The sequence below is a fragment of the Schistocerca piceifrons genome, chromosome 4, assembly GCF_021461385.2.
Source record: "Schistocerca piceifrons isolate TAMUIC-IGC-003096 chromosome 4, iqSchPice1.1, whole genome shotgun sequence".
In the NCBI taxonomy this organism is placed as follows: Eukaryota; Metazoa; Arthropoda; class Insecta; order Orthoptera; family Acrididae; genus Schistocerca; species Schistocerca piceifrons.
Genome location: NC_060141.1, coordinates 569265998 through 569280114, shown reverse-complemented (window position 1 = coordinate 569280114; position 14117 = coordinate 569265998). Strand labels below are relative to the sequence as shown.

The 14117-nt window shown below is 43.5% G+C and overlaps 1 protein-coding gene across 1 annotated transcript in view; it reads left to right on the top strand.

Moving 5' to 3' along the window:
- The window catches only part of LOC124796009 (facilitated trehalose transporter Tret1-like), a 148996-nt gene that overhangs the window by 125538 nt on the left and 9341 nt on the right, over positions 1-14117 (top strand). Inside the window, exon 5 of the mRNA XM_047260091.1 lies at positions 6135-6529. Within this exon, the coding sequence (XP_047116047.1) occupies positions 6135-6529 (395 nt within the window). The remainder of the gene's footprint in view (positions 1-6134; positions 6530-14117) is intronic.

The window sequence follows — 14117 nt, the reverse complement described above, 5'->3', positions numbered from 1 at the left end:
ATGGTTAATTGTGGAGCCAGGTTCCAAAAAGTCAGTGAAAATGACACTACACTACCATCACCTTTCGGCCAGCTGTTCGTGATAGTCTTGGTTTCTTCTTCCGAGAGGAACTCGGATGACGCCACGCCATGGATTGGTCTTCATGAGACCCTCGCACACCTTCTTCTTCATCGTTTTCATTCCTCTTGTCAATAACCTAGGCACCCAACGTGCACAGATTTTTATGTACACTAGTGACTGTACCAGTGATACCACACTACCCAATGACAAACGAGTCACTTCAGCAAGCTGTCGTGTCGTCACACATCTGTCATTTTGGATGATTTGATCAATGGTCTCCTTATTCACATTACTCACTGCCGTCAATGGTCTACCGCATCTTGGATTGTCCAGTAGAGAGAAATCACTCTCTTTTAACCTCTGCAATCACCGCTGGATACTGCTGTGATCCACTGTGTCCTGCCCATAAACAGGGAGCAACTTCCTGTGAATCGCCGGCCGTGGTGGCCCAGCGGTTCTAGGCGCTTCAGTACGGAACCGTGCGACTGCTACGGTCGCAGGTTCGAATCCTGCCTCGGGCATGGATGTATGTGATGTTCTTAGGTTAGTTAGGTTTAAGTAGCTCTAAGTTCTAGGGGACTGATGACCTCAGATGTTAAGTCCCATAGTGCTCAGAGCCATTTGAACCATTTTTTCCTGTGAATCGATGTGACAGAGTCATCGCCGGTCTTGAAGAGGATCTCCATCACCGATCGTTGTAGCACCCTGACATGGTCCATTATGGTCCACATGTAAGTAAAAGAAAATAATTTTATATACCAACTTATAGCTAAATGTTCCAAGTACGTTCAAAAAAAATTCATTCTCCTCCCGCAAAAAATAAAAAAAAAAATAGAGACGACTATGCAAACCTTTTTGAACGTCCATTGCCTTTAGGTTTAATAGGCACGGAGATCGTGAAAGGGAAGGGATACAGCCAACATGACCAGTCAGCAATTATAGATTGTTATGGTCTTTCTGTTGAATGATTAAGAGATGGGATTCTCATGTTAGTTTATGGTGTAGTGCTAGTCTGAAGTTTTTAGTGTGTTAATTAATGAAATAGGCAGTCATAAATGTTTATGTAGAAGTCATCTACATCTACGTCTATATCTACATAGATACTCCGCAAGCCACCGTACGGTGCGTGGCGGAGGGTACCCTGTACCACTATTTGTCATTTCTTTTCTTGTTCCACTCGCAAACAGAGCGAGGGAAAAACGACTGTCTGTACATCTCTGTATGAGTCCTAATTTCTCGTATCGTCGTGTCCTTATGCGATATGTGTGCTGGCGGCAGTAAAATCGTTCGGCAGTTGGCTTCAAATGCCGGGTCTCTAAATTTTCTCAATAGCCTTTCTCCAAAACAGAAGCTGCGAGTGGCGTGTGCTCTAATTATCACCCAGATTTTGGAAGGACAAATCTTGAGGAACCACTGGTTTCACCAGGATGTAACTTGATTAAGAGGGAGTTGGGGGAATTGTTAGGACTTCTGTAATGTGATGATGAGGACTAGGAAAGTGGTGTAATCAGACATAATTCATTTCCTTTTCGTTATTTCATTCCTTCGCTCATCAGGCTGAGGCTGAGGTGGCAGCGAAAATGTTAATAAACTATGGAGAGCTTCTGAAAAATTTTTAAATGTAAAGGATATACGTGATATTGGTTCCACTCCATTCTGATTGATGCAGCAATTGGTTATGAATATTTTTGAACGAAAACGGTCTCTGTTCCAGAATTGTTTTCATTAATAATACTTACGCTTTTTAGCCTTATAAGGCATCATTACATAATCTGATGATGCCTTACAATTGTTATTAATAAAAATAGTTCTGCAACTGAGACCCTTTCCATTCAAAATTATATATATGATCTTTAAAATTACTAAAAATTATCTACAAAAAGATAAAGCACCTCATTTTACTGGACTGGATTGCGGGAAGTGAGTTGAGGGTGAGGGGAATTGTCAGAGAGCGTGTGCTTTAGAAAGGATGTGGGTTGGAAGAATTGGGGAGGGGACGCCTGGTCCAAGTGTTGTAAAGGGAGTTCGGAAAGTGGTGGAGAAGACGAAGAAATGGAGAATAATAGGAGAGTTCTGTCAAAGCCAGAAGGATGGGTAGATCTCTGGGCAAATTTTAGGTTATGGTAGGGGTAAACAATTAAATTTTTGTGGGTACAAGACGGGGAGAGAGTGAAGATGTAAAGTTGGGGAAATTCGTTGGTATAATAGAGTTAGAGGGTTAACAACAGGAATGAAATGACACCGTTTCGGGTATAAAGTTTGGAGTAAATATGGTAAACCTGAAGGCATTCATTGTGGGAGAGGAGAGAGGAGGATAAGCCCATTTGGAATCACCTCCTTGGTGAGGTGGAGTGCATGGCATCTGAGGGTTTGAAAGGAATTATGAAATTTATACGCAGCAGAAATTCTTGTAACATTGGCTTAAGAAAGGATGGGTTGGATTAAGGAATATGTTGGAGGAATGCAGCCCTCATGTGCAACTATACTACTGGCCGTTAAAATTGCTACACCATGAAGATGACGTGCTACAGACGCGAAATTTAACCGACAAGAAGAAGATGCTGTGATATGCAAATTATTAGCTTTTCAGAGCATTCACACAAGGTTGCCGGGTGAAACGTTGTTGTGGTGCCTAATACAAGGAGGAGAAATGCGTACCATCACGTTTCCGACTTTGATAAAGGTCGGATTGTAGCCTATCGCGATTGCGGTTTATCGTATCGCGACATTGCTGCTCGCGTTGGTCGAGATCAGGAGGGTAATACGGAACGCCGTGCTGGATCCCAACGGCCTCGTATCACTAGCAGTCGACATGGCAGGCATCTTATCCGCATGGCTGTAACGCATCATGCAGCCACGTCTCGATCCCTGAGTCAACACGTTTGCAAGACAACAACCATCTGCACGAACAGTTCGACGGTGTTTGCAGCAGCATGGACTATCAGCTCGGAGACCATGGCTGCGGTTACCCTTGATGCTGAATCACAGATAGGAGAACCTGAGATGGTGTACTCAACGACAAACCTGGGTGCACGAATGGCAAAACGTCATATTTTCGGATGAATCCCGGTTCTGTTTACAGCATCATGATGGTCGCATCCTTGTTTGGCGACATCGCGGTGAACATACATTGGAAGCGTGTATTCGTCATCGCCATACTGCCGTATCACCCGGCGTGATGGTATGGGGTGCCATTGGTTACACGTCTCGGTCACCTCTTGTTGGCATTAACGGCACTTTGAACAGTGGACGTTAGATTTCAGATGTGTTACGACCCGTGGCTCTACCCTTCATTCGATCCCTGCGAAACCCGACATTTCGGCAGGATAATGCACGAGCGCATGTTGCAGGTCCTGTGCAGGCCTTTCTGGCTACAGAAAATGTTCGACTGCTGCACTGGCCAGCACATTCTCCAGATATCTCACCAACTGAAAACGTGTGGTCAATGATGGCCAAGCAACTGGCTCGTCACAATACGCCAGTGACTACTCTTGATGAACTGTGGTATGGTGTTGTAGCTGCATGGGCAGCTGTACCTGTACACGCCATCCAAGCTCTGTTTGGCTCAATGCCCAGGTGTATCAAGGCCGTTATTACGGCCAGAGGTGGTTGTTCTGGGTACTGATGTCTCAGGATCTATGCACCAAATTGCGTGAAAATGTAATCACATCTCAGTTCTAATATAATATATTTCTCCAATGAATACCCGTTTATCATCTGCATTTCTTCTTGGTGTGGCAATTTTAATGGTCAGTAGTGTCCTTGGTTATTTCAATAGTATCAATCACTGTAGGATTTAAGTTGAATCTGTACTAGGTGTAATTCAGTTTAGGAGAGGAGAGAGGGGAAATTAAGAATCTCACATGGAATCACCGTAGGGGGTGGGGGTGATAATCGAGCAAGGAAGGTGAGAGGAGTGCATGGCGTTTGAAGGTCTGGAGGGACTGGTACGGTTTATGTAATTCGGAAACCCTTGTGACATTGATATAAGGGGGGTTAGTCTGATCAAGGTATTCTGTGTAGAGTGTGGTGGTATTGGTAAATACAGGAAACTCAGAGGTGTTCATCGTGGGAGAGGACAGAGAGGAATAAGCCATTCAGGCGTTTCAGTAGTTCCAGTCCATCGTAGGATATATATGAAACGCTTAACAGGTATAGTTTCTTTTTGGGAGAGAAGAGAGCGGAAATTAGAATGTTCATACAGAATTACGCTGGTAGATATTAGATGGGCAAGGAAGGCTAAAGCAGTACACAGCATTTCAAGATTCAGAGAGACTGATAAAGTTTATGTGTAGAAGAAATCCTTGTGATGTTGGGGTAAGAGAGGATTGGTTGGACTAATGCTTTGTATGTGTGAAGGATAGTGGAAGTATGCAGTCTCCATGTTCAGTCATTTAGTAGTTTTATTAATCTCAGCTTATTGTAGGATTTATGTTGAGTGGTTGGTAGGTGTAGCTTGTATGTTAGTTTACATTCGAGGGTTAGTTCAAGGTATTTCAATGTTTTTGTTAATCAGATAGGATGATTATAGATGGTGAGGTAGAAGTCTTGGGGCATTGATTCCCACAGATTTCTCATCGAAAGCGACAGTTCGCAGTGCGATGACCAACCAACCGCTGACATCCTCAGACGTTTTCACCCTTCTGTAAGGATACTGTGGAGCTGCCTCCCCATTGAACATGATTGCAACCATTTAGAGTGCAGTGTAATCGAAATTTTTGGTCTTGTTTACACAGGGGAACCATTAGAGACCGCTCAAAATCATTTGAAGAAATCTGAATGTGACCTGAAGCAGCAAAGATTACTTACACTTTTCAGTCCTTCTGTTTTCTGCCCTCCTGTGGCATGACCACGGGAGAATAGTGCAACATTAATAAGTGCATGAATAAAACTGCAAAGGATCTCTCTAAAACTCTCCCCCCCCCCCCCCCGATTACAAATATACCTGACAAATTTCGATGCCGATTCACCCTTGTGACTACTCTAGCACCTGATGGTTAGGCAACACCTTCGGCACCTCTTAGGCGGAATTTGCCTTCAGGCGCTAGAGCAGTCACAAGGCAGAATTGGTGTCGAATTCTGTGACAGGTACATTTGCAACATAGTCAACAAAAGTGCATGGTTGACACACTGAAGGTGTTGGCAAACTAAGGGATGGACTCTTTGTTATTTTATTCACGCACATGTTAATGTTGGACTTCACCATGATCCCACCACAGGTGAGCGTGAAACAGGAGAGACAAGAAAGCTGAAGTACACTTTGCTGCTTCATATCATGTTTAAGTTTCGTCGAATGCTTTCGTCTAGTAGTTACAACCTGTGCAAGAGAGCAAAAATTTCCATCGCACTGCACTCGAAAGGAGTGCGAACACATTCAGTGGAGATGTAGCTCCAAAATGTCCTTACAGAACGATTGCAACATCCAGGGGACTCTACAGAATCAAAGGTAATCAAGAATGTCTTCCCATTGCTTATCACACTGCGAATTGTCGTTTTAGACTGTGAAATGTGAGGGAATCAGCGCCAGGGGCTTTGGTGGTCTCATTGACGCCCTTTATGCCACTCCCTGAGGCCTTTCCGTGCCTAAAATGTTTTTCTCGGCCACCTATAAGAAAATCGTGTGATTTCAAAGCTGGGTGTCATGGTTGTGAACTCCATTGCAGAGGCGTCAAAGTAAGGGGTGAAATGTGGATAAGATGAACTGTAACGACCTTCCGATGGTGTTTGATACATACACGGTGACTTTGGGGAGAATTTTGGTGAAATTTGGTGCCAAAGTGACATCATTAACCTACCTTACAGCTAACATGAACTTCTGAGATGTGACCTTTTTCTGGTGTGTATTGACACGTTGCTGTTTGAACCACCGTGGAGCTCGTGGGGTGCCTCGCTCGTGCAACATTACAGAGGGAGGTTGTAGGCACCTTTGAGCAAAATTTCAAACTTATGTATCACAATGGAAGACAATTGCAGGCTTTCGAGAAAGTGATCCTTTAACTTTGTTGAATAGTGAAATTTTGTGATAGCAGTGCAGCTGCAGAGGAGTGGGAGCTGACAGTACATTGTTGGGTCAGAGGCCAGGCAGTCGCAACTGGAGCTGCTGCGCCAGCTGGTGCTTCGGCGTGGCAGCTGGCGTGCGCTGGTGGTGTGCGTGGTGCTGATCGTGACGCAGGTGTTCGCGGGGCTGTCTGTGCTCTTGGCCTACGCCACAGACATCTTCCGGCAGTCGGGCGTGGCGCTTGATGCAGACGTGTGTGCCATCATCGTGGCAGCAGTGCAGACGATGACCAGCGTTGCCACGTCGCTGCTGGTAGACCGCGCCGGCCGCCGGCCGCTGATGCTGCTCTCACTCGCCGGCTGCAGCGCCACCATGGCCGTGCTCGGCACCTGTTTCTACCTGAAGGACGTGGCGCGCACAGACCTCACCGCTGTGCAGTGGCTGCCCCTCGCCGCCACAGTCGCATTTCTCGTGAGTCCCTTCACAATCCACACAGACTGCGCTCAAAGGGCATACTCGGCAACTGCCCTCCATGGCACTAATACAAAAGAATCGCTGCAAAAATCAAAACTATTTCGTCACACCACTGACAAACTAATTGAGTCAGCTCAGAACCTGCGCATGCTCTTGCAGTGCACCATAATATCTCGCATCATGGCAGCAACGATTCGGTTTATGTTTGTCCAGGACATCGACAATGTTGCAGACAATCACGCCCAAGTTCATGTCATGATCCTTCACTTTCAGAGAGATTTGAGAAAGTTCCACAAAATACCAGCTTACGATGTACACAGGCCAATGTAAAGGAAGTATTAGATAGCCATTTGTTTAATAATAGCTTAATGCAATGTGTTTGCTGCAAGAGGAAGGCTACAAGGGCCGTGTTTATGCTACTGTAAACAGCAATAAGACTGTTACATTTCCTCTTGCTGTTGATTGTCCTGCTTACTCCCTTGTAAGATGTCGCTGTTTCTTTATGTGCATTTTCATGCAACAGGGCGTGGGTGATAATGTATTGACTATTCATATCGTTTTTCACGCTCTGTTCCCTAGTGAGGCATGGCTGTATCCGCCAAAACCCCTACTACTTCGAATAAGCACGGTTACCATGGGAAATGTGATTGAGGGTATGTACCTTCGCGACTTAAAAAGACTTATAAAATCTGTCAGCTTCTTAAGAGGCAGATCAGCAGTCTCCCGACTTGATTCTAGTTGGTTTATAAGCAGTTCGAGCGGTGTATATACACCAACAGCTCCATCACTTCCTAGGACCCCTGAATAGTGTAGAAGGAAGTAGTTTTCAATCTTAAAGTTTGTCGCCGTAGTGATTGGGATAGAAAACTTGTGCTCATACGTCAGATATGGACATGTATGTACTGCATTAGAGTATTAAGAGTGTTGCAGTCCACACGACTAATACTTCAGAAACCATATGGCTTTCACAATACAGCGTTTTTAGGTGCAGAAGCATGTAGCCCAAGGCGATCATTTCCCTCTTGCTGGTACCTTCTTGGTGCTGCCTCGCGACACTGGAATAAGACCCCAGATTGATAGCACAGTTGATTTATGTAAAATGTTTCAAACTCTATGCGTCTGGAGCTCCATCATCCATAAACCGCACATTTCTTCTTAACCGTCTGTTATATCTCCACAGCAATCTCATGTCTAGTATACACCAATAAGGTGTGGTAATCTCCTTGACATGCACACTTATGGAGAGATCTTGTGCACTTGGTGGGTGCTGTAAGTAAGATTGGTGCATAAGTTTCCTCTGCTTCTTCACGAGACGTGGAAGGTAGCTGGTATAGTATGCTCCTACATCTTGCCAGTTACATGGCGACAGTGGTGCAGGGAGGGTTGGTTAAGGACAATGCAGGGAGATCTTTCAATCTCCAGCTTTATGCTATGAACACGAGAGTACTCTGTGACTCCCCTCCACATAGGGGAAGATGGCTGGTCATGTTCTAGAAATATGTAGATCACCTAACTGCACTGGTATAGGATGCTCTCTGATATACTTTGGTGTTTATGAACCGATGGGCATACTGCACATTCATTTATCGAGAGTCTTAGGGTAGTATATGGTACTTGTAAAGTAGTTTAGGGGTGGTTTAGTGGAGATATGGGAATTGGGATGCATTCTGCTGTGTCATTGGCTGGCATTGAAATTATGGAAAAACTGGTAAAATTGATCGCACTATCAACTGCGGTGCTTATTACTGTACATCATCCCACATCAACAGTGTCTTTACCATGCCACCTGTCCACTTGTGCACGGTTGGTTACCACCTAATGACTGACTGACACCACTTGTTTGAGATGGAGTGAGTCTTGGCAGAACACTGGACATCTACCACTTGTCACTGTGGAATATGGGATTAAATGTAGAGGTCATCATTTTTGGACAGCTTTTTGGAGATGTTTCTCAATGTTACAGACTCATCGTATTTCCATATGCTGTGATGCCCGCCACATTATTTTTCTTTTTTTTTTGTCAACAAGATAACAATACCACTTTATTTCTACTATCCATGCATGTTGTGAACAGCACCTTCCAGGGGTTGTCAACTTTGGAACAATGATCATATGCATGGCTACAGTGTAAGGAAACAATGCTCTTCGAAATGGAACACCAAGAGATCTGCTATCCGATCACTGCGGAAGATGAGATTAAATGTAGAGGTCATGATCTTCAGACAGCTATTTGGAAATGCTGCACAACCCCTCAAACTCTTCCAGTTACCATATGTGGCAATGTCTTCAGCATGTTTGCCAATAACCTGTGTTTTATTTCTACCATCCTGTGTGTTGTGGGAGCAGCATAGTTTACACCATATGATATCCGATTTAGCACACAACACAGCTCTCGAAGTCATCATAGAAAAACAAAGTGTATGATCGTGTACAAAGCTGTAGTCGTACACTGCTTGGATGTGTTACAGCCGAAAAACAACGTATCAAACTGCTTATGACAGAACAACACAGGTAGCCTCTCTTGTGACTGATAGTCTGTGGGATGCGGCCTTCCTCCAGTTGTTGTTGTTGTTGTTGTGGTCTTCAGTCCTGAGACTGGTTTGATGCAGCTCTCCATGCTACCCTATCCTGTGCAAGCTTCTTCATCTCCCAGTACTTATTGCAACCCACATCCTTCTGAATCTGCTTAGTGTATTCATCTCTTGGTCTCCCTCTACGATTTTTACCCTCCACGCTGACCTCCAATGCTAAATTTGTGATCCCTTGATGCCTCAGAACATGTCCTACTAACCAGTCCCTTCTTTTTGTCAGATTATGCCACATACTCCTCTTCTCCCTAATTCTATTCAATACTTCATCATTAGCTATGTGGTCTACCCATCTAATCTTCAGCATTCTTCTGTAGCACCACATTTCGAAAGCTTCTATTCTCTTCTTGTCCAAACTATTTATCGTCCATGTTTCACTTCCATACATAGCTACACTACATACAAATACTTTCAGAAACGACTTCCTGACACTTAAATCTATACTCGACGTTAACAAATTTCTCTTCTTCAGAAACGCTTTTCTTGCCATTGCCAGTCTACATTTGATATCTTCTCTACTTCGACCATCATCAGTTATTTTGCTCCCCAAATAGCAAAACTCCTTTACTACTTTAAGTGCCTCATTTCCTAATCTAATTCGCTCAGCATCACCCGACTTAATTCGACTACATTCCATTATCCTCGTTTTGCTTTTGTTGATGTTCATCTTATCTCCTTCTTTCAAGACACTGTCCATTCCGTTGAACTGCTCTTCCAAGTCCTTTGCTGTCTCTGATAGAATTACAATGTCATCGGCGAACCTCAAAGTTTTTATTTCTTCTCCATGGATTTTAATACCTACTCCGATTTTTTCTTTTGTTTCCTCTACTGCTTGCCCAATATACAGATTGAATAACATCGGGGAGAGGCTACAACCCTGTTTCACTCCCTTCCCAACCACTGCTTCCCTTTCATGCCCCTCGACTCTTATAACTGCCATCTGGTTTCTGTACAAATTGCAAATAGCCTTTCGCTCCCTGTATTTTACCCCTACCACCTTTAGAATTTGAAAGAGAGTATTCCAGTCAACATTGTCAAAAGCTTTCTCTAAGTCTAAAAATGCTAGAAACGTAGGTTTGCCTTTCCTTAATCTTTCTTCTAAGATAAGTGATAAGGTCAGTATTGCCTCACGTGTTCCAACATTTCTACGGAATCCAAACTGATCTTCCCCGAGGTTGGCTTTTATCGGTTTTTCCATTCGTCTGTAAAGAATTCGCGTTAGTATTTTGCAGCTGTGACTTATTAAACTGATAGTTCGGTAATTTTCAGATCTGTCAACACCTGCTTTCTTTGGCGTCAGTACAGGTGAAAAAACTTTACAAAGGTCTGTGCAAGTGACTTTGACCACTGGCCACTTGCTCCAGTGGACCAATACGTGTATATGAAATATGGGCAATGTCAGCTTGCAGACGGTATTTGTCTTTCAATATATCAGAAGTGAGAGATGCAGTAAAATGTTATGGGAGGTTCTATTACAAGGAGTGGTATGACTGGTTAAAGTTTGGGTACAGATAGTTTGTAGTTCCTTTTTTTACCTACTCTAGATGTTACAAAATAATGATTATTAGTGCTCTTGAACGTAACAAATGACTGTGTAGATGCTGATAAGTACCGGTATTTCATACATCTTAAATGAATATATTGCCCTTGTGCACGAAAAATTGTATTTTGAGCATGCAGAATATTCTCAAACTTAACTCATTTTCCTCATAAAACTAATAGAAATCGACTGTATCTATTCTCACAGAATCATGACTGTTTCATAATTATTCTCATGATTATATTTTTAAAAATATGTATTATTGCACGTCCTGTGTTACTTCATACTTTATAACCTATAATTATAAAGTAGCCATCAGTTAATTATAGCTCATTGTAGAATGTAGAAATGATAGTGTTTTTCACGAAATATTATTAGGTTGCGCGAAATGGGCTGTTCTGTGATGACCATATTGCTTACGAAACTACAACGCAAGAATATGCTGCTACTGGGAATTATAATCTGCTGGGTGACAGAAACCTTACTCACACATCGGTAGAGGCGAGTTGTGGAGCAAAAATGTCAGATTTCAGCACACAGGTGGTATTTGTTTTTGATGTATCGGTGTAGCATTATAGGATTTTCTACTTTGTGATGTTAGGTGGTTCCATCACAGGGCATGCTCTCTTGATTTATTTTTCACAGTTCGTAAGCGCCAGGACGGTATACCATTGCCTTGGTAAAACAGGACCTGCCGTAGTGTATGAAACAACAACATACTTTTGAATTATAGCTTGCAGTTGCTGAACGTAAAATAATTGTTTTTCCAACATGTGAGCAGATAACGTGAAGGACTGTACTCTGAAATGTTATTTCGTGTGTCTGAAATGCATGGCAGTTTATTTACAGACACTGTTATTTCATGTGTCTGAAATGCATGGCAGTTTATTTACAGACACTGATTTAAACGCCAGTGAAGTTCCCAAAGTATGTAATTTGGTCCATCGAACTGAAAGAAATCGCTTAGCATAGACATTTCGTTAGATTGTATATGTATTTTTTTTCTTCTGAGTTTAAATTCTCGTTTTCTTTACTCCAATGAAAGTTTCGAAATGATGAGGACATTCTGCAGTGATCGGTAGTTTTTGCAGCAAAATAGTGAAAATTTTTTCGATTTCACATAGAGGGGACATGTGTAGCAGATGAGAGCTAAGTTAATACATCTGTCACATGCATTGTTGTAGAGCTCTGACCGTTGCTGTTTACTCATCTGTATTGAAGGCAGTGCAGTAGCTTTTTTTTCGCGTCGTTTGATGTCACAAAATAACGGGAGGTGGGGGGAAAGAGAGGGAGAGAGAGAGAGAGAGAGAGAGAGAGAGAGAGAGATGTGGTGGCGGGGGAGAGAGAGAGATGTAAACTGTATGCTGTATTCGAATGTAAAAGAATGACTGTATAGATGCCGTTCTACATTGATAAGACAACTGCTGAAATGAATGTAATGCCCCTGTGCATGACAATTTCTAATTTGAACATGAGGAATGCTGTCTAATGTACCAATTTTGCTCATAAAACTAAAAGAAAATGGATTGCTCCTATTTTCGTTGAAACAAAACTGTTTTTTATTGTGATCACGGTTGTGTTTTTTTAAATAGACACTCGCTCATAAGAGGTGCGTTGACATTCAATACAGATGTTACAGTGAATTGTTTCTTGCCGAATGGTGGACGCCACCGGAAGCAGCCAGGTCCGGCAGAGGGGTGCTGCCGCAGCTGCACCTACTTGTTAGTCAAGTAACAAATGGTCGGGATAGCTGTCATTTATCTCGCTTTGTTCTGTGGCTCACTGGCATCACAACCTATTTTGTATGTGTAGCTTTTGTCGACATCGATGGTGTTGACCACCCCCAGCCACCAGTTCTCCTGGAAATGCAGTGGTCTGAAGACCATGCTCCTACATAAGGCAGCGCCAGCAGAGGCGTTAAAAGGGTCCTCGTTTCCCAATCAGCGGACATTAGAAAAACATTCAGGAGAGTTCTCAGAATTTCGTTGTTGTTCCAAGGGAAGGGGGCAGTCTTTCTGAGAAATGTATTTAACAGCTTTCAGGAGGCATCTGTGACTGATTTCCGCAGACTGGAGACAGCATACCAGTGCCACCGCATGGATCCCTTTGTAGACCATGAGCAACAGTGTAGAACAAGCCTGCATCCTCACCTATGGTGAGGAGATGGGGGATGAGGTGTTGTGGGGGGGGGGAGGGGGGTGGTGAGGTAAGACTGGCTCTAAGCTGGTTAGTCCATGAGCGCACATTGCCCTGAACCCATGTGCAGCTGCCGCCCTTCTGTCCTGGTGCGCTCTTTAGGGGTCGGTTTTTGCGGTGGTTATTACAATGATTTTTTCTCAATCCCCAGTGCATGTATTGCATTATGACCCATTGTTTAAGAGTGCTAACTTTTTCCACGACAGTTTCTATGTCTAATCAGAACAGTGAAGCATTTTCCAACAACTGTGGTTGTGTGGCCTATCGACACTTGAGAGAAGGTTTGCTGCCCTATTTCTTCTTACTATGTACAAGTTACATAGCAGCTATACCATAGTGGCCTCTCGGGGGCAATGGCACAGGATGAAGTTCTCGAAAAATAAAGAGAGCACTGTTTATTTGAATTTCGAGCACCGGGATGTTCGTTGAGCAATGCAGCGGGAGGCGTCTGTAGCGAACTTCGATGTCAAACAGCAATAGACACAGTCCTCGGCTATATGCTTACAGGTAATACACTTTTTAAACTACTCTCTGTCCTACATCAACATCTCATCAGTTCTACACATTTCCCGCCTAAAATAAAGACAGTAGCTTCCACTCCAGCCTCTTTCCCGCCAGGTTGTAGGTGAACGAATCGTCCTACGTCTGCTACTAGTCTCGAGCGGTATTCTGAACTTTTTTCGCAGCAGGATAACACCAGCTGTAAGATATCGTCAATTTTTGAGCTGTATTGCGATTTTATGTGCTCCTTGTGTAGCACTATGCATATAGATGTGTAATTAGGACTGATCTTTACTTCAGTTTCCTACCCAAAATAACTAAAATACACTAACCTAAGCTCCCACTCCTGCAGTTCGACCGTTTCTCTGTGTTGCACTTGGTCTTTCCACCCAGAAGGACTGCGATTCGAGTCCAGGGAAGGCAACCTGTCTTATTAATTTGTCACCAGTTCTTGAGTGGAGACAGTGGTAGGACATCAGCAAAGATTGGGGACGAAGAAATCCCCATCATTTTTTAAGTTCCCACAATTTTTTGTATTTATCGCAAAAATTCGAAATTACCGCCGATAGAGCAGATGGGGGAGGGGGAGGGAAGGGAAGGGCGAAGGGTGGGGACCCACATGCCAGCTGGGGAAGACCCATGACGTCATCTGGGGGTGGGAGTAACTTATTGATCAATTAATTAGGTATCAAAATTGGCGTCGGAGCCCCATTGCCGCACTACTGACAAGACCAAGTACCTGCAGTTTTTACGTGTAAGA